The sequence below is a fragment of the Chrysemys picta genome, chromosome 1 (assembly GCF_011386835.1).
Source record: "Chrysemys picta bellii isolate R12L10 chromosome 1, ASM1138683v2, whole genome shotgun sequence".
NCBI lineage: Eukaryota > Metazoa > Chordata > Testudines > Emydidae > Chrysemys > Chrysemys picta.
Window position 1 is genome coordinate 250,395,850 of NC_088791.1, and position 19,383 is coordinate 250,415,232.

Below are 19,383 nucleotides of genomic sequence, written 5' to 3' on the forward strand. Positions count from 1 at the left end.
AAGCGTGAAAAATCGGGACGGGGGGTGGGGGGTAATAGGAGTCTATATAAGAAAAAGACCCAAAAATCGGGACTGTCCCTATAAAATCGGGACATCTGGTCACCCTACTCCTGCAGGAAGATGTTTCATTGTATTATTGCAGAAGCCAAGAAAGCTGAAAAGGTGTATTGGTAGTTACTGTTTTTATTTGATATTGAATGCAGCACATAGCCCAAGATGAAAATATTAATGTCACATGCTGCTTTCTAACTGTGCCTAGATAAGAGGATAGAGAGGGCTTTTTCACTCAAAATACTGTGAACTGTGGTTGCTATACTTTAGGATCCTTTTGTATCCATAGACTGACTTTTGATAGAGTAGGGGAGACTCCTAGTGGGGAAAAGGTGACATCTCAACATCTTAAGAAAAGCCAGGTTGCTTACTGGTTTGAAACAGGAAGGAATAAATATTATTTATCTAAACCTGCCTGAAAAGAAACATTGTGTATTATCTATAATATAGGGATTCCCCTTACTTTTCCAGAGCATGATGTTCCAGTGAGCAAAGCACTGGGGGGAATTAAGGACAGGTATTTCCTTGGAAGGGTCAGATAGGAAGAAAAGAGGCACTAGCAATTCTTACCCATAACACTTTCCAAATCATTCTATTGCTAGAACATCTGGCTGTATGTATTTAAACTGCTTCTCTGTTCTTAAAAAAGTGTTTGCATTTTGGGTTATAAAATCTAATGGGTTAGATCCTCACTTGTGACTGACAATCATACAGAAAAGTTCAGCAGTGGAGGTGCCAGGGACTCTTTGTACTCTTCCGGCCCTACCCTGGCTGAATATCGGGCTAGTCCTCCAGCATCATTTAGAGCAATTTAAAGGTTTCTCTAAATTACATGGACTGCCAATGACGTTTACCTCTATGTCCCCCAAAGCAGTGGTTCTCAACCAGGGGTACATGTACCTCTGGGGGTAAACAGAGGTTTTCCAGGGGGTACATCAACTCATCTAGCTATTTGCCTAATTTTACAACAGGTACATAAAAAGCATTAGCGAAGTCAGTACAAACTAAAATTTTATACAGACAAAATGAGAAAGTAAGCAATTTTTCAGTAATAGTGTGGCTGTGACACTTTTGTATTTTTATGTCTGATTTTTGTAAGCAAGTACTTTTTAAATGAGGTGAAACTTGGGGTACACAAGACAAATCAGACTCCTGAAAGCGGTACAGTAGTCTGGCTCTGCAGGCGGTAAGGCCTAGCACTAGCAATACCCTGACTCCCAGGGCAGTGAGGCCTAATGGCCAGATCCAATACCAACACCCTGCCTCACAGGGCAGTAAGGCCAAGCAGCCAGAATCAATAGGTTCACTCTTGTCTGTAGGGCAGTCAGGCTTAGGGGCTTGAATCAATAGGGTTGGGCCGCCTCCCAGAGGGGGGCAGCCATGGTAGGGAGACTTGGGCCTTCCCTGCTCCACTGGTTCCCAGCTCAGGACCCTGATAGTGGTGACCTCCGAGTGGCATCCTTAGGTACCTGGACACTTGCTTGAGTCTCAGTATCTCCAGCTCCCGAGCTGGAGCCTGCAGCATGCATCCTTCCTCTCCGGCGACTAGCCCCAACTGAGCTGAGCTGCTCCCACTTATACTGGTGCTACATCTTGAGCATGCCCAGAAGGGACATGGGGGCGTGGTGTCCTCATCCCACAGTGAGGAGTTAACCCTTCCCCATCCTGAGTGCACCCCATCACAGGCAGCTTCATCCAATTGTAGAGAAGTTCGCTGGAAAGTTTTAGCCAGGGTTTGTGTGCATGTGTGTTTGAATGTACACTCCCCTATTTCAGTTTGATATGAATAGCAATCTAACTGTGCTTTACTCAGTAAATGTTGGTCTCACTTAGTTTAGCACCACTACATATTTGTGACAAAGCAAAATTAGCAACCTTTGGGGGAGAATACATGAAATGATAAATCTGAGTTCAATCTGATTTATGATCCTCTTGGCACGTACCAGGAGAAATGACATACTTGGTCCAACTTCTTACCCCGGAAATGTGTTACACAAAATTGACTGTTTGCCTCCTGCCTTCATCTCCCAGTCTTCTTCTTTCTTGCTACTTCCCTATTCAGGGTCAGTGATTTTATAGCCATCTTCTAAAACTCATGATTGTATACCTGGCTGTCGTGCATATTGGTCTCTCGAAGGCAGTATTGGGCAACCTGCGGCCCGTCAAGGTAATCTGCTTGCAGGCCGCGAGACAGTGTTTACATTGACCATCTGTAGGCATGGCTGCCCACAGCACCCAGTGGCCGCGGTTCGCTGTTCCCAGCCAATGGGAGCTGCAGGAAGTGGGGCGGGCTGGCTGCTGCTTCCCGCAGCTCCCATTGGCCGGGAATGGAAAACCACAGCCACTGGGAGCTGTGGGCGGTCGTGCCTGTGGATGGTCAATGTAAACACTGTCTCGTGGCCTGCCAGCGGATTACCCTGATGGGCCGCAGGTTGCCTACCACTGCTCTAAGGTCTGCTGATATCTGGTCTTTGGCCTCCCCTCTGGTTGTCTTATGTCCATAGTAATTGCAAGAGCCATCTTACCAACATAGCTTTCCAGTCTCCAATAGCTAGGCCTATACCCACGTAGCCTACCCTCTCTCAACTTATCTTCAACTGAAGCAGCCTAAATTAGGCCCCGTACAACCTCATGTCGTTTCCCATCATGGAGTGTCCAACCTTTTGACCATCTTAACATCTTCACTGCCATAGTGAATAGCACACTGATTTCCTTTCTTGTGACTGGTCAAGTCTCTGTTCCATACAGTAAGATGGGTCAAATTACAGCTTTATACATACATTCTACCTTTTACCTTTACTGGCATCTTTTTATCACAGAGAACTGGGGTCAGCTCACACCATTTGCACCAAACAGCTTTAGTATGATGCCAGGAGGGCACCATCATCAGCAACCATTGATCCTAGGTATTTAAATTATTTCACTCTTTTAAGTTCTCTGCCTGTGATATCCTTTATGGTGAGTCCTCCTCACTCAGTTATCATAGCCTCAGACTTACCAATTTCACTCTAAGTCCAGCCCACTCAAAACTGTGTTCCCATTGTTCAAAGCTGGCTTGCAGGGTCTCACAATCTTCTGCGCATATTACTAAGTCATCTGCAAACAGCATGTTCCAAGGCAGCTCCCTTCACATATTTTCACTTATCGCACCCAAAACAACTGCAAATTAAAAGGGGCTGAATTCTGACCCCCTAATGCAACATGTACTGAAAATTCTGTACTGTAGCCCTGTTACAGTGTTGGGACTCACCACCTGGCGCCGCCTGCTGGTTGTCTCCGGGAATTAGCTCAGTCCAGTGGAGCGCCCTCTGCTGGTGGTGTCCCATCCGTTGTCTCGCCCTGGGTTGGCATCTGAGCCTGCGTTGCTCACCAGCTCATGGCGTCCTCTTCAGGACCACTGCGCTCAGGCAGTGCCCCTCAGTCCATCCAGACCCCCTTCCAGGTGGGGGGTTGATCAGCAGTCTCTTTGCACCCCAACCACCATGTACAACCACACACCCCAAAGTCTAATCCCTCTTGTCAGGGATCTGGCGTAGTCTATAATGGCCGCTCCCTACAGCTGATGGCTGGGTGTACTGCAAGGGGGGAAGGGAGGGACCCAGGCCTGCCCTCTACTCTGGATCCCGGCCCAGGGACCCTCTGGTGGCAGCTCTCTGTTCTCCTTCTCTCCCCTCCGTCTGTCCACGTCCCTGGGCCGCTTCCCCTACAGACCCTTGCACCCGCTAGGCCCTTCCCTTCAGGACCTGCAGCCTGGCAGGCCTTGGGCTAGAGCGCCTTTCTGCTCCCCTAGCCTGGCCAGCACTGCGCTGTCCGAAGTGCTAGTCTCCCACCTCTGGAGACTGACCTTCCCCCATTGAAGGCCTGGGACAGAGTGATTGCTCTCTCCCTGAGCATCCTTTTATAGGGCTGAGCCTGGCCCTCATTGGTTGCCTCCAATCTGGGCCCTGATTGGCTCACAATAAGTCCTTCTCTAATTGGCTCCCTGTCTGCGCAGGCGCACTGGCCTGCCACAGCCCACACTCTCAGGGAACGGGGGAGTCCGCCCCACTACAAGCCCCATTTAGTTTTGAGCAAAGTAGTCACTCCATCATATATATCCTGGGTAAGATAGACATAGCCTTCTGGCACATCTCTCAGTCACAAACTCCATCAAACTAGTTCTCTTGGTACAAGACCATGCCCAGTTGCCATCTCCTTTCTCTGAATTTATCCATGAGCATTCATAATGCAAACATGTCATCATTCATGTTTCGTCTTGTCATGAATCCATACTGACACTTCCAAATTTCAACCATTCAACACAGATATTTTTCAGTAATCTTCTCCCCTACTTTCATAGAATGTGATGTCAGCTTAACTGAACAATTAATAGCACACAAAGTAATGTTTCCTTTATGTTAAAAAATAGGCATCGTAAAGCTTTTACACCATCGATCTGGCATTTTCCCTTTCTTACGAATATCATTTCTGGTTGTAAACTCACTTTTCTCAAATCACAGTAAGTTAGGGTGTGAGCTTCTGTGATTTCCAGAAACCACAAAGCAATATTACAGTATGTATGTTGTTATATAATTAGTTGTTTAAATGCGTATCACATTTACCCTTTCTATAATACACTCAACAATGCTAAATACCTTTCACCAACAATTGTGTTCTGGCCTGATTTGGGTTAGAAGCAGGCTATGTATTCCTTCTCCTCTTTGCTCAGCACAAGGCACATCAAAAAAGGAAGTAAAAATTAGTTTATTACATAGCTTTTGGGGACAGGCCTTTAGCTGTTATGAATCACTGAAGCTCCATTGGGTGCAGTGGTGCCACACTGATTTACACCATCAAAGAATCTGGCCCTATATGTTTTTGTATAAAAATGGTGTAAATATTGCATAGAATAACAGTGTGTTCATTCCCAGCATACACACAGAGAGAAAAAATGCCCCAGGGACAACTGCCTGAAACAGCCTGCCAGGCTCCACCATATATTGGCAAATTAAAAAACAAACAAACAAAACTTTATCAAGCTTGTAATTTGAATGGAATCTTGTAAGGCAAATTAGTTCTTAGACTAGGAAAACAATCTGTCTGAAGGAAGACTAACTTGTACGTTTTAAAAAAAGATTTGGTTTACATTTCATTTTATTACATTTTGTATAGTTCATATTATAAAATGTATATCCAGACAGAAGCATTAATGTATCGCAGACCCAGCAATCTGGAAATGTAGAAGACCATCTGGATAAGATCAAGGAAAGCTGACTTCCAGACCAAATTTAAGCAAGCACTTAAAATCTTTTCCATTCTCTCTCCTTCCATTTTAAGAAAATGCTAATATAGCCATCACCAGGCAATAAGATAGAGGCGGTATATTCTAGATATCTAATCCTACCCATTGTGACGGATTATCTGAGCTACAGATTGCAGATGATTCATTTCTGTCCATTTGGGCCAGAGGACACTCTTGATAGTACAAATATTATCCACAGAAGCTTAATTTAAATACCAATTCATATGTCATCCCGCAATGACACAGTACGGTGGAAGTTTATTTAGTTGCAGTGTGGCAGGGGACTCTCAAAGTCCAACTGTTTCTTTGTTGCTGTAGTGTATTAGATGCTTTTTTAAAATGTTTTCCTGAATCCTTTCCATATATTCTTGAATCTGTTACTTTATCACTAGGAACTCAGATTGTGCAACCCTTTCTCACAGCAGTGAGCATTTCTGTGAGTAGTCCCTCTGCAGTCAGAATACTTGCACGAGTGGATGTTCACTGGCATAAATGTAGAAGAATCCGGCCTTTTATGTGCTTCATAAAGCTGCAGGCAATAAACATCTCATTTTCTGAGAATAATTAGTTTGTTTGCTCAGGACATGGAATTAGGGCCAAAGGCCACAACGTTTTGGTGTTTTAGTTCAGACCTTTCTCTAGAAAGATGTCCAAGTGCATTGTAAAGGAAGAGGTATGTCTAGTTCTCTACTTTACCTACCTATATTTCGCAGAATTAATTGCTCTGAAAGGGGAAATGTTACTCCAAGTGCTGGCATTGTATGATGCAGTGATGTCATTTTTGGATGTTTCACTCCTGGAGTCATTATTTGCTTTGTTCTTCACAGCAAAATTGATCAGGCAACATTCCTGGCTTACTCCATCTGGTCCTGCAGTTACCTCTTATTTTTGGGTGTACCTTCTTTAGGCAGAGCAGGTTTTGTCTGTCCCTCAGATTGGATTAGAAATCCTGAAGAAAACATAGTTTATGGTTAGAGAGAAAAAACTTTATTGAAAAAAAACTCATTATCAAAACCTTTGGCTTTCGAAAATATTTACAAGTAAAATTGTGAGGACTAAATCACGAGAGATGATGTGCACCCGCAACTCCTACTGAATGGAATTGAGGGAACATTGTCCCAAATAACTTCCAATTCTGTATCTGAACACGTTTTATGCCTCTTGTTGTTTGTCCCCCAGTAGCTCTTTCTGTGTAAACTGTAGTAGCTTATTATTCCTTTTTTACTTGACTCTGTTAAAACTGAACACATTTAATTTAATCACACTAAAATCTCCATTAACCTAATCACGTTAAAATGTCCATCCTTAACACTGACCTCACCTATAGTGAGTTATATTCCCTACAGATATATGTGCAGTGATGAAGTCTATCATACAGAGAGTCCTGTGGCACCTTTAAGGCTTGGTCTACACTACCCCCCCTAATTCGAACTAAGGTACGCAACTTCAGCTACGTGAATAACGTAGCTGAAGTTCGAAGTACCTTATTTCGAATTAGTTGAAACTTACCTTGGTCCACACTCGGCAGGCAGGCTCCCCCGTCGACTCCGCGGTACTCCTCTCGGCGAGCTGGAGTACCGCAGTCGACGGCGAGCACTTCCGGGTTCGACTTATCGCGTCCAGACTAGACGCGATAAGTCGAACCCAGAAGTTCGATTTCCAGCCGTCGAACTTGCCGGTAAGTGTAGCCAAGGCCTAAGACTAACAGATGTATTGGAGCATAAGCTTTCATGGGTGAATACCCACTTCGTCAGACGCATGACATGCCTATTCACCCACGAAAGCTTATGTTCCAATACAACTGCTAGTCTTAAAGGTGCCACAGGACTCTATGTTGCTTTTTACAGATCCAGACTAACACGGCTACCCCTCTGATACTTGAAGTCTATCATGCATCATTTGTTTGTGGGAAATTATGTGGTTATAGCTAAGAGTTTGCTTTCGGATGTACCTTTTCAGGAATTGCAGGTGTGGCGAGGCCAGTTTTATGAAAATGAATGAACCTTAGCAGGTTCCTCAGACTGAGGGTGAGGGATAGGGTAAGGAACTATGTATGTAAGTAACAAAAAGAGAGAGAGAGGGAAGCTGTGCAGCCAGGGAGGTTGTGTCAAAAAATGGAAGCACATATTGGATTCTCTTGGTGCCGATATACAATGCAGTGATGAATAAGGGAAATACCTTTTTTCTGTTCAGTTTTACAATTTCAAATGTGGCCAGTCTGTCAGGTGTCATGGTGATTCAAATGTGTATAAACTCGGGAATTTGTAGAGTCTACGGCTATGGTAATTTAGCTACCCGAAGCCAAAAGTGATACTTAGGGTCAAAATATCTGGAGTGATGTTTCATTGTTTTCACTGGGAAAATTGGTGGCTAGATTATCTAAATAGTAGAGAAAAGTTATTTGTCATTCAATTTAGAAGTAATTCTGGAATTAATAAATTATTAAATATGTCACTGTACATGCAGAGACTAAATTAAATTGCTGAATTGAGGAAGAGAAGAATTTTAATTGTTAGGGGAAAAAACTCAATGGCACTTATGGAGTTGCTTCTACCAATGTACTTATAGTGTTCATGAAGTATTTAAATACCTTTTGATGGCTAACTTGTATAAATGGTCTTTGGTTTCAAAGGAAGTCTGTGTTTTCCTAAAAACAAGAAAGTCAGGAAATATAGTTGGAACGGTAAACAAGCAGCAGTGGGATCAAAGCATTAACAATATTCTGTGTCTCTTCAATTACAGCTAATAGTTTGAGCTACTGCAGGTACAGAGCTGTTTGCATAATTTCCTCCATTTTAAAGTATTTCCTTTATAGAAGTACAGTTACCAAGGATTTTTTATAAATATTAACATGTGTATGCCATAGAACGATTCTCAGAATACCTAAAGTTAAAAATGAGACTGTTTCATCGTATATGCAAGAAAAAACTGCTGACTTGTTTCCAAATCACAGCAGAGTATCTTAAGAAAACATTAAATCTGAGTGGTGCTGATAAAGGTAAGTGCAAAATTTTCAAATCTGGGTAACCAAAGGTAAGCACCTGACTCCACATTTTAGGCAACTACAGAAGTGGATTGCTGAGCACTTATGGAGCAAATCCTGAGTGTGAGCACTATAGGAAAGCCAAGAGCCTATTCTAGTTTTCAAAGAGAGTTCAAAGAAACTTTAAAAACATAGATGAATGCAAAAAAAATTGGACATGCTTTTTAACATAATACACTATAGCACTGTTTACTTGGATGTGAATATAAAATATGTCATCTCAGATTTAACTTATATTTACCAGTGCATTGGGTAAACTCTTCTGTGTAGTAGCAGATCTGTACCATAGAAATATTGGATGAAAGGGCTAGGTTTTATCTTATGTTATGATTTGCTAATTTCCTCTGTACAAGGAGTTAATGAAATGCCAACAGTATAAAGTTTGGGCCTGAGCACATTAAGATACGCCTACATGTTTATCTGCTAGTTCCCAAAGGACATTGTGTAACTGGCAGTATTTTTAGACAAAACATTTTTCTAGATGATAGTTCAATCTATAAACAATAACAGTTGTTTAGCCCTTCAAAAGGGCCTGATCCTAATACTTCATTACTGGTAAGTTATTTTCTAGCAATACCTAAAGCTGTCATGTGTGTGAATTGCTGATATAATGCTGAATGAAATGTTTTATTACAACATGACTTTAAATCAAGAAAAGATCTCTGATTATTAATTAGACATTCTTGGACTTGTCAACTCTGAACTGTGCTCTCTTGACTCTTCTGTAAAGCAGATTTGTGGGAAGTAAATAGCACACTATGGCATTTCTGATCTAATCTATAATAATACAGACAGTATCATGAGTTATAACCATCAATAACTGTCAGAAATATAGAAATAACTATTCCAAAATATACAAATTATGTCAAACTGATTAATCCAAACCAGTTCAAAGAGAAGGAAGTTAGAATATTGCCTGATGACCTAGATATCTACCAAGAAATTTCAGGAGATCCAGTGACTATATTCTTTTTTTGTTTCCACTTCTGAGGTGTAGAGAAAAGAACTGAATCAGAGGAACTTGTTGGGGTAGGATCTGAAAGTGGATGGGGAACAATTGTAAACTGATGGGTTTAGAAAGTTTTGTGGTGAAGTGTTATGCACCAGTTTACACCAGCTGAAGATTTGGCCTTTAATGTCTACCTTCTCACTGACAGTGATATTATTAAGACATGTTCATTGTTCAATAAGACCTTTCAAAATGGTTTATAGAATTAATATTTTGTGGAAAGGGGGTCCAGAGTTTGGGAACTCCCTCATTAACACAAACCCATCCTTAGGAATAGAGTTCTCAGTACCCCAAGGAAGGGACTTTAAATGTTAGGTTATTCTGACTGGTATACTTGAGTTATTGCTTTTTCATAGTAACCCACATTTTTCCACGATGACACTCAATTCCATACTTTTATGAAAATTTTGTTTGGCTGCTAGTTCCTTGATTCTCCCCTTTGATAGACTAAAAGTATTACCTCAACAACTCTTATGACCCAGTAAGGCAAGAACTACATGAGCCCCAAACTTACACTCAGACCTGGAACTAACAGCTACATCTAGAAAAGTTAATATCTGAGAACTACCAACTTCTGCCATTCAGTCTGTTAATGAAATTAATTTTCTGTTGTGTTTATCCTACAGGGCTCTATGAAAATTATCCAACCAATGCAGAACCAGAATGCTGTGATGTCAGATGGGGACTATTACCAGATAATCAATCCAAAGGGACTATAAAAACAAGTGACTCATCAATGTGTCACAGGACATCGCTCACAGTTTCATCAGCATCAAGACTGTGTAACAGCAGACTTAAACTGTGTGTTCTTGTATTAATTCTCTTACATACAGTACTTACAGTCTCAGCAGCACAGAACTCAACAGGACTGGGCTTTGGAGGCATAACAACTTTGGAAGATAATTCAACTAATGAGGAATAAAAGAAAGGATACATGTCAAATGCTAGACACACAACAGGCCCATGTGTACTACAGTCAAATATAACAGAGACTGGGTGCTTTTACCCTCTAATCACTTCTTGAAAGGCCTTCTGGGTAAAATTAAAAGGATGGGCAACAATCCAAACAAGGACACATGAACACAGCTTTTTATTGACTAAAAGGCTGTATGGTGACTTAAATTTCTCACACCATTTTATACACTGTGTTTTAATGTTTGGAGTTTCTTTTTTTGTTTGTTTTTTGCACTTGTTAATACAGGATTTTATTTTTGGGACCGTTTCTCAAAGCTAAACTAAGTCTTTTCACTGTCGATATATTTCTATTCATTGTGTATGTTCATCTGATAGTTCTGTCTTTTATGTCCTGTCAGTTTCTATTAGAGGAATGACTGCTATGATTCCATGGCATAACAAAAAACAAAAAAACAACAAAAACAAATTTAAAAAAAACAACAAAAAACACAAAAAAATTACAAAAAAAACACACACACCCCCACCACCAACCTAACTGTCCTTTTTACCTATGGAAACCATTCTCTTCCTTCCCCCTCCCCCATCTCCCTTATGCAGACAACATCCACTTGCTTCTGTCTGTGTAATCACAATGAATGGGTACCCGTGATTCTGGTGTACCTCTGCCACTGTTGCACAAACCAGCTGACTGAGCAAACCCAACCAGAGCATGAGGGGGTTCGTTTTAGCTGAACAAACAAGTGCTCTCCTTACAAGGTGGGATCGGACAGTTCACAAATTTTTATGTATAGAAATCTATAACAAACTGTTGCTCCAATTCCCATTTTAAAGAAGTCCAGTCCTTTCTCGCTGGTCAGTTGAACAGGAGCAGCCTTTTTAGATACAGTATGGGAAACCAGTTAAGCTCAGCAAGTTGAATAGTTGGGAGGCCTTCCTATTGGAGGTAAAAGATTGGCATTCATTGTGAATTACGTTTTCAGTTCCACTGCAGTCACATAACCAGCAAAGATTCATAATGTCTGGGAGCAAAGAGATTCAGAAAAAAAGAAGTCTTTTTCTTCTGACAAAGCTACAGTAGAAGCATTTAAGCACCGACAGTACAAATGAATTGTTCAGTGTTGAATCCATTGTTTTTCTAGCAGCTACATGTTGTTGAAAGTTATTCGAGTTATGAAGGATGCATAGTGATGTACTAGCACTGCTGAAGAACATGAGTTTTTTAATAAATAGGTCAACCATTTTCATAAGTATGCAATAAAACAGCAAAGAACATACCAGGCTATCAGTAATCAAGGGAGAGAAGAGTAATCTGATTGCCTTTTCCATTGCTTTTTTTTTTCTTTTTTTGTGGGAACATTTTACCTGCTGAGTGTATGAGTATTTGCTTTATAAAAAGGCTTTTTAGAGTTTACAATAGAATCAATGGAAGGAAAAGTTAATAAGGGCTGTTTTTAAACATTTTACATTCCTTCCTATTCTCTAACTACACTTGGGAAGTGCACTTTAGAGATGTTTGCTGTGTAGCTGGGAAATGAAGGAAAACTATAAGAAATGTTCTCTTAGCAAATAAAGTTTAGTTACCTACTTTCTAGCTTTGAAATATCCCTTGATAATTATTTCCATTATAAGAGCATTTAATCACTGCTACTTAGGTATGCAGTTTTTTTTAATTCACATTTTATGGTTTGTGAAATTGTGTGGGGGAGGGGGGAGAAGGAAACCCTACTGCTTAAGCTGCTTAAAATGCATTTGTTAAGATGTAAAATCTCAAATATTTTGCAAGAGTATTTGTTTTGATAGTGTTTTACTATTACTGGAACTGAGGGTCCTAAAACGATCTGTGCAAATACAAAAAAGCACCAAAAAATGCAAAATTCTTCAGCTCATTTGTGTTTCCATAACCTGTTCCCCCTGCACAATATATTCCATTCAATAAAACATGGTGCTTTTTTTGCTAGGGGCACGTGTTAATTGCATTGAACTGATGCAAACTGTGGAAAAAAGTGTAGAAATGAAAATGAAAAAGCCTTAACTAATGGTAGAATGTAGATTACAAAGAGGATAGGAATATACCTGAAAAGTAGTGGAGCAATAACTGGACAGTGCTGCGGTACTGTACGATAGCTTATGAGTCACATTATTGAGAAAGCACTTACTAGGTGAGCTCTTGTTCAACTGACCTCTTAATTATATTAAGTGTATATGGTCAGTAAACAGTTTGTTATAACCTTTATCTACCTCTGCTGTGCAAAGGCCATTCAACATCTATTTCTGTGAAGTTCTTCATATTTTTGTTCACACCATAGTTCACTTTCATCTATTTTTACACTGCACCAGTACAGTAGCAAGTCCTGTTCATCCCCATTAAACTGGCGTATAAAGAAAAGTTACCATTTCTACTCACTGAACCCTATTTTTCCTCATGGTGACCTAATGTGACAAATCATCTTTAAGAAATATTATTTCCTCCCTCTCTGTCTCTCTCTCCCCTTTATATTTTCTTTAAAGGTGTTTTCAACTGGTGTCAGTAAGAAATATGACTCCTCCACTGCTTGGCTACACTCAGTAACATATGTCATACGATATGCGGAGAAAGACAACTGAGAAAAAACAGTGGCGACATCATCACATGCATAAAATAGCCAAATTAAAGTTGGGTAAAATGGAGTAGGAATCTTAATCATTACAATAATTACAGAGTCTTAATCATTAAATATAAAATGTAATAAAATACTCCCCCTATCCCCACCCCGAGTCAGTGCCTGCAGTTAAATGGTCTGTGAATTCTCTCTGTCTTTTTTTTTTCTTTTCTATTTCTTTTGTTTAAAAAAAAAAAAATCATGTTCTTGGGGTGACTACTGCTGTGATATTTGTTACCATTCCAACAAGGTATTTCTACTCCAGCAGTGTGGTATGAAGCTTCTCCTGGTGACAACTAGGAAATCTCAAGTAGACAAAGACTCTTTTATGAAGTTAAGCAACACGTAATCATGTATGATGCAAAATTTCATTTCATCCACTCCTCCTTCGTAATAGTTTTCCTGGCACAAACTTAAGCATGCTTGATATTGTGCACATCTTACTTTTTTTGCCAGAATAAATTTGCATCTTGCCACTGCTGTAACTGCCATCTTGTTCCATTTCTCCTTGTACTGTATGCCTATTACATACATGATAAAGAACTGGCTTAAAAAAAGAAAAGATAATACTAAAATATTTCTTCAAGCAAGTGACAAAAAAAAAAGAAGAAAGAAAGAATAGAATAATATTTATTTTGCAGTCATATGGAACAGATTTTCCCCATGTCTTTTATTGTCTTATTTTCTGCAGTAGGGAAAATCCAGAGTTTGTGCAATATGTTAATACTGCTCAACCAAATGTCATATAACATAACCAGAGCTATATGTTATTCCTTATTGCATTTACATTTGGTAATATGTTATATTGACTTTTTTCTTTCATTAAAGAGCCAGCATCCATTTTTTGCAAATATAGCAGGTGAAGGCTGTCCTTCTGCACGCCATAACTTAACGACAAAAACAAATGTAGAATAAAGGTTTAGCTCCATAATTGATGAAACAGAGCCATTGACTGTCAATGAATCTGTGGAACAATAAAGACACACCAAAAATGGGTTTTCAAGAAATTCCATCATGAGTGGTCAAACAGTAGTTTTCATCTAATAAAACAGGGGAACAAAGAGCTGTATACCAAATAGTGGAGATGGCAGGTTTCATTGGGTATGTGGTGTTGGTCTCAACACTTAGCCAATATAATTATATTCTGTTATTACAAAGTGGAGTGACAAGGACATTGTCTTCCTTCTTTCTATATATCTAGATGTTGTGAATGGCCTGGTCCTAAGTATTGCATTGAAGCAGAAAGCATATCTGCTTATCATTATAACTGAATACACCACACACACGTGCACGTACACAGTGAAACCTGTCTTAAGTGAATACCCAAAGCGCAAGCAAAAATAATTTGCTTAGCAGAGGTAGTTAATTAAAGGTCAAACAAAATTATACTAGAAACCTTAGGGAGAAATTGAAATGGCCAGGTGAGGTTCTCACTGGAGGTGTTCCTCACTGCGGGTTTCACTGTACATCTCAAAAATGCCCCAGCCCTTCAGTGCACTCTTTGTAGATGGAACTCTGGCTCTGCTCGGAGCCCCATTGACTTCAATGGAACTCCATGCGGACACAGGGTCTATCCACTGAGAGCTCATTGCAGAGTCTGGGTCTAAATTTCTGATCCATGTAGTCTTTACTCCAGCAGTGTGCCTAAGTAAAGACTTCAGTATTGGTCCCTAATGGGCTAAAGCTTAATTATATATTGATAAATGGTATACTGTGAATGGTTCCATTCTTTATTAGTTTGGTAGCAAGCTCATCTCAAAACAAAATCCACTGCATGGAGCACAGACTAACAGAAATTTCTCCGTTACTGAGGGGAAATTAAATAGCAGTTCTGAGGTAGCAAGAGATTTTGGAAGTTTGGAAAGTGAATGTGAGTGGGATGTATCAGTTGGATATTTGGTAATGGTGATATGGTGGTTAACATTAGTCGCCTTGGGATGAAACCTAAATAAATACAATTTGGGGTTTTTATTTGCAAGAATTTAAAAAAAGAAATCCCTGAACAAAGGCTTGAATTAGACACTTCTGAATTTTCCAGTATTGTTGTTAATTATTAAGACTGGTCTGTGTATGTGAAAAAAACCTATAGAGTGTGATGGTATAAAAAACAAAAATAGAGCTGGGACAACCTTGGAAAACCCATCTGGCAAGCAAAGTAGGTTTCTTTAAAAATATACAATATGTCAATAGGCAGGTAGATGCATATATAGATATGGATCTATGTATGTATATAAATATCTATTTATAGATATAAATATAAGGTTTCCAAGAGTGTCCAACATACAGGCATACTGTGTGTTAAAAGAAAAAAGCCAGTGGGTAAAAAGGTAACATATAGGATGACATTCTCCTTTCTGACTCATAGTTACCTATGGAATGTGTATTGCCAAGGAGAATTTTGGGGACATATAACTATTTTATAATGTGAAAATAAAATGTGAGTTTGCAGGATTTTCTTAATGAACATTTTGATGCTCATTCCATGCTCCTCTCTCCTCTTACCTTCTCTCAAATTCTTTTGGGTCTTTCACTTTAAACCTTGACTTTTGCTGAACATTGGCCTAATATTCCATTCAGTTCAGTAGAATGTCAGCAGCCCAGAGAGTGTTAATGAAGAACCAGAAGTGAGAGGATTTAAAGTGCTGTTTTGTGCATCAGTCTGAGTTCCCAGTCTCTCTCACTCTCCCAAAACTATCCCCCTCTCTATGATTCACATAGGGTGAACTTTATCCTTGTGCAGAGGACCAGTACTAGACCTCTGCACATCTTAAGTCTCATTTAAGGCCCCACTTAAGATATTATTAGGATTCTCATGCTTAAAGTTAGACATATTTTAAGTGTTTTGCTGATTTGGGACCTAAGACCTCATATGTCTTAAATGGGATTTAGGGAGCACATAGGCCTTGTACAGGTCCTCAGCATGTGGGTGGGAATTTCACTAACAGTTCCTATCTTAAGAAGCTTCTGCTTTCCTCAAACACCAAACTCTTCCAACAGGGAGTTCTCCACATGTAATATGGTCACATGTTCCATATTAGATAGCATTATCTCAATATTACAGTATTCTCTATATACTATATTGGGAATACTGCAAATAGGGCTCAATCCTGTGTGGTGCTGACTATGTTTAACTGTCATTACTTAATTGAGGGTTGAGAGTACATAGCACCCCACAGGGGCAGGTCCATACTGAAATAATGATACTTTGGAGAAGAAGGTGGTTACAAATAATTAAAGTAGACTGTTTTTTTCCTTTCTCTTGTCTTCTTTTCTTTTCTGTTTCTGTCCCTGACAGAGTCAGCTGCCTGGTCTGGAACATGCTTTAGCCTTAATAGCCCTCTGAAAAATAAAGTAATTTTAAGATGTAATGTTCTTCTACTTTATATTTCAGCAGCCATGATGGCTGCTGTGCTTGCAAAAAAGATTTTGAACTTTTTGAACTTTGAAAATTTTATGATTTTGTTTTTTCATTTTTTCCTCTCCCTCAATAATCCAAGTCCCACTGAAGTCAATGGGACTCTTGCTTTTGACTTCAATAGGGCCAGGATTGATGGCATTGTCCAAAGCGCACTGAATTCAGTGTAAATTTTCCCATTGATTTCAAGGAGCTCTGGATCAGGCCCAAACACCTTCTGAGCACTTGCATGATAAGAAGATAAGTAAGCAGGTGAACAACAGAAAGAATACAATGTTCCAAAGGTTTGTCCAAGTGGTGGGTCTAATAATTAGCTGCAGCTCTATGCAAAGGTTACATTGAGCCAAAGCTTTGAGCTTGATTTGATACACCTTTTTTTTCTGAAATCTAACAAGCTTCATTCAGGGTTTGAATATGCAAAAACTTACATAGGATTATAAATACAAAAGAAAAAATATTGAAAAGATTCTAAAATATTTTCATGGGTAGAAGTGGAAATAAAATTTAGGATTTTTTTTTTTAATTGCAATTTTTTTAACCCCTTAAGGACACCCATTATGTAGTTTTGCAAAGCTGCTTTTTGTTTTTTAGAGTTTTTTTTTAAACCAGCTTTTTAGTTTTTTCATATTGAACTATGCAGCTACAAATTACATGTTTATGTTAAAGGATTTGCAATTAAAATTATTCTACTCTTCTGTTATTCCCAAGTTGTGTGAAACTGAAAGCTCATGTTAAAAGCAGATATAACTAAGTGTGTTTATTCTTGTTTCCTTTTTTCTTTTCTTTCTTTTTCTTTTTTTGTCAAAGTTAAGGACTGCGTTTTGTTTGAAATGGGCTAAAATGGCAACAGTGATTTTAACTATATGGAATGTCTTATGATTCTTAGCATTGAAAAGAGGGCTAAGTGTTCCAGTCAGAAAAAAATATTAAAAAGATGTAAATTGTAATAATATATTAAATATTGTATTATTATAGCAAGTTTAGTTAAGCAACTAATACTATCTTTAATTTTTTACAGAGAACTTTGATGAAATAATTTATTACAATGACTCACAAAAAATCATGTTTTCAAAATGACAGGGGAAATTGTTGAAGATTGTGAAAAAAGACTAAAGCGATGCTCTATCAAGAATAAATGTAAAGATGCAAACAGTGAGTCTGACTTTTTGGAGGCTAGGGATTCGGGAATATCATTAACTCCTTTTTAAACAGATGGGGATAATTATTTTTTAAAATACTCATAAAAAAACCTAAACAACTTCCCTGTTTTCCCCCACAAATAAATATGAAATCTCTTACCTTTTTTACTGGACTGTAGATCAATAACTACCTATTTAGTAAAATGCTTATAATACAAGTATAAGGACTAAGGTTATTTCCTCTTGTTTTTCTAGCTTCCCAGATTACATTGTGCAGACATAGCAGGAGCTCTGTTGTGGCTGACCACTTGAAAATGTTTAGAAAAGAAAGAAAACTAGAACAAATGCAGAAAAACAAATCTTATATTTTTAGGTTATGTATCTGTAAAATTTAAGTTGTATGAAATCTCCAACAACAACAAAAATACAGTGATTTTTCTACATACTGGTCGTTCAATATTTCATAACAAAGAGTGAATGTATAAGTGGCATTTGATTCTTTGTCTGTCTGGTGGGCTCCTGGTTTTCTTAATCTTTGTATTCCTCAAAAGGGGTTGACAAGAAAATAGCTACTCCCAGAGGTAGGTACATAAATGCTTATAACTTAGAACATGTTGATAAATTGAAGAGGGTTCAGAGTAGAGCCACAAGAACGATTAACGGATTAGAAAAACATGCCTTATAGTGATAGACTCAAAGAGCTCAATCTGTTTATTTTAACAAATTAAGAGAAGGTTAAGTGGCTCAGGTTACGGGGATTACAGTTTGTAAATACCTGCATGGGGAACATATATTTAATAATGGGTACTTCAATCTAGCAGAGAAAGGTATAACACGATCCAATGACTGGAAGTTGAAGCTAGACAAATTCAGACTGGAAATAAAGTGTAAATTTTTAACGATCAGAGTAATTAACCACTGGAACAATTTACCAAGATCATGGTGGATTCTCCGTCACTGACAACTTTTAAATCAAGAGTGGATGTTTTTCTAAAAGATACGCTCTAGGAATTATTTAGGGGATGATCCATGACCTGTGTTATATGGGAGGTCAGATGAGATGATAACAATGGTTCCTTCTGGCCTTGGAATCTGTGAACATTTTAGGAACTATGGGGGGTAATATTAAAATCCTGATCTTGCATCCATTGAAGTGAATGATAAAACTCCCAGGGAGAGCAGCCAAAGTTCCAAAATGAGGTTATAAAAGGCATATCTGTCATGTTGCAATTGTAGGCCAGCATCAGCTGTTTCTGCAGACAACAGATGAAAGTCTACAATCTTTTATAATAATGAGATATATGGAGAAATATGCATTCTGCAAGGTATCCTGGAACCTGATAGCCTTGATGGTTTGATTATGTTGAAGAGCGGGCAGGAAAATGAAGTTTAACTGCTACTGCTATGACAGCAAGACCATATGGAGAAAAATCTGGGGTGAAGAAAGAAGAAAATTCTCATGTTTAATCCACAGTTCATTGTTATCCTATACTTTTGTCTATGTTATCCCTGAAAATTAAGTTCTATTATAGTTATCTTGAACCCACATTTCATGCAGAGCCCATCCATAGTTTCAAAAATCATTAAGCTTCCTCGTCTTAAACACATAAATGCAATTTATATGCACATTATTTAAAAATGAAACACAATATGAGTGCTTTATTTCAAGAACAGTTTTATTACCTGTCTCATTTTGTAGTTTAGTATAGTATGAATCTATGTTTTGCACGCCATGTATAGGTAAGACAAGGAACCTCACTGACATTCATAAATCAGGAGTCATTCCATTGAAGTCAGTGGACTTACACAAATGTAAAGTGGTGTAAAATCATAATCAGGCCCCTGTTTTTAAAATGTAGGGGGGAAATCCTGGCAGCATTGAAGTCAAAGG

At 38.8% G+C, this 19,383-nt stretch overlaps 1 protein-coding gene across 1 annotated transcript in view; it reads left to right on the forward strand.

Annotated features, from left to right (window-relative positions):
• NALF1 (NALCN channel auxiliary factor 1) overlaps nucleotides 1–17,828 on the forward strand; it is a 797,765-nt gene extending 779,937 nt beyond the window's left edge. The window contains exon 3 of the mRNA XM_005304994.5: nucleotides 10,011–17,828. Coding sequence (XP_005305051.2) covers nucleotides 10,011–10,306 — 296 coding nt within the window. The 3' untranslated portion in view covers nucleotides 10,307–17,828. The remainder of the gene's footprint in view (nucleotides 1–10,010) is intronic.
• The last annotated feature ends 1,555 nt before the right edge of the window (nucleotides 17,829–19,383 follow it).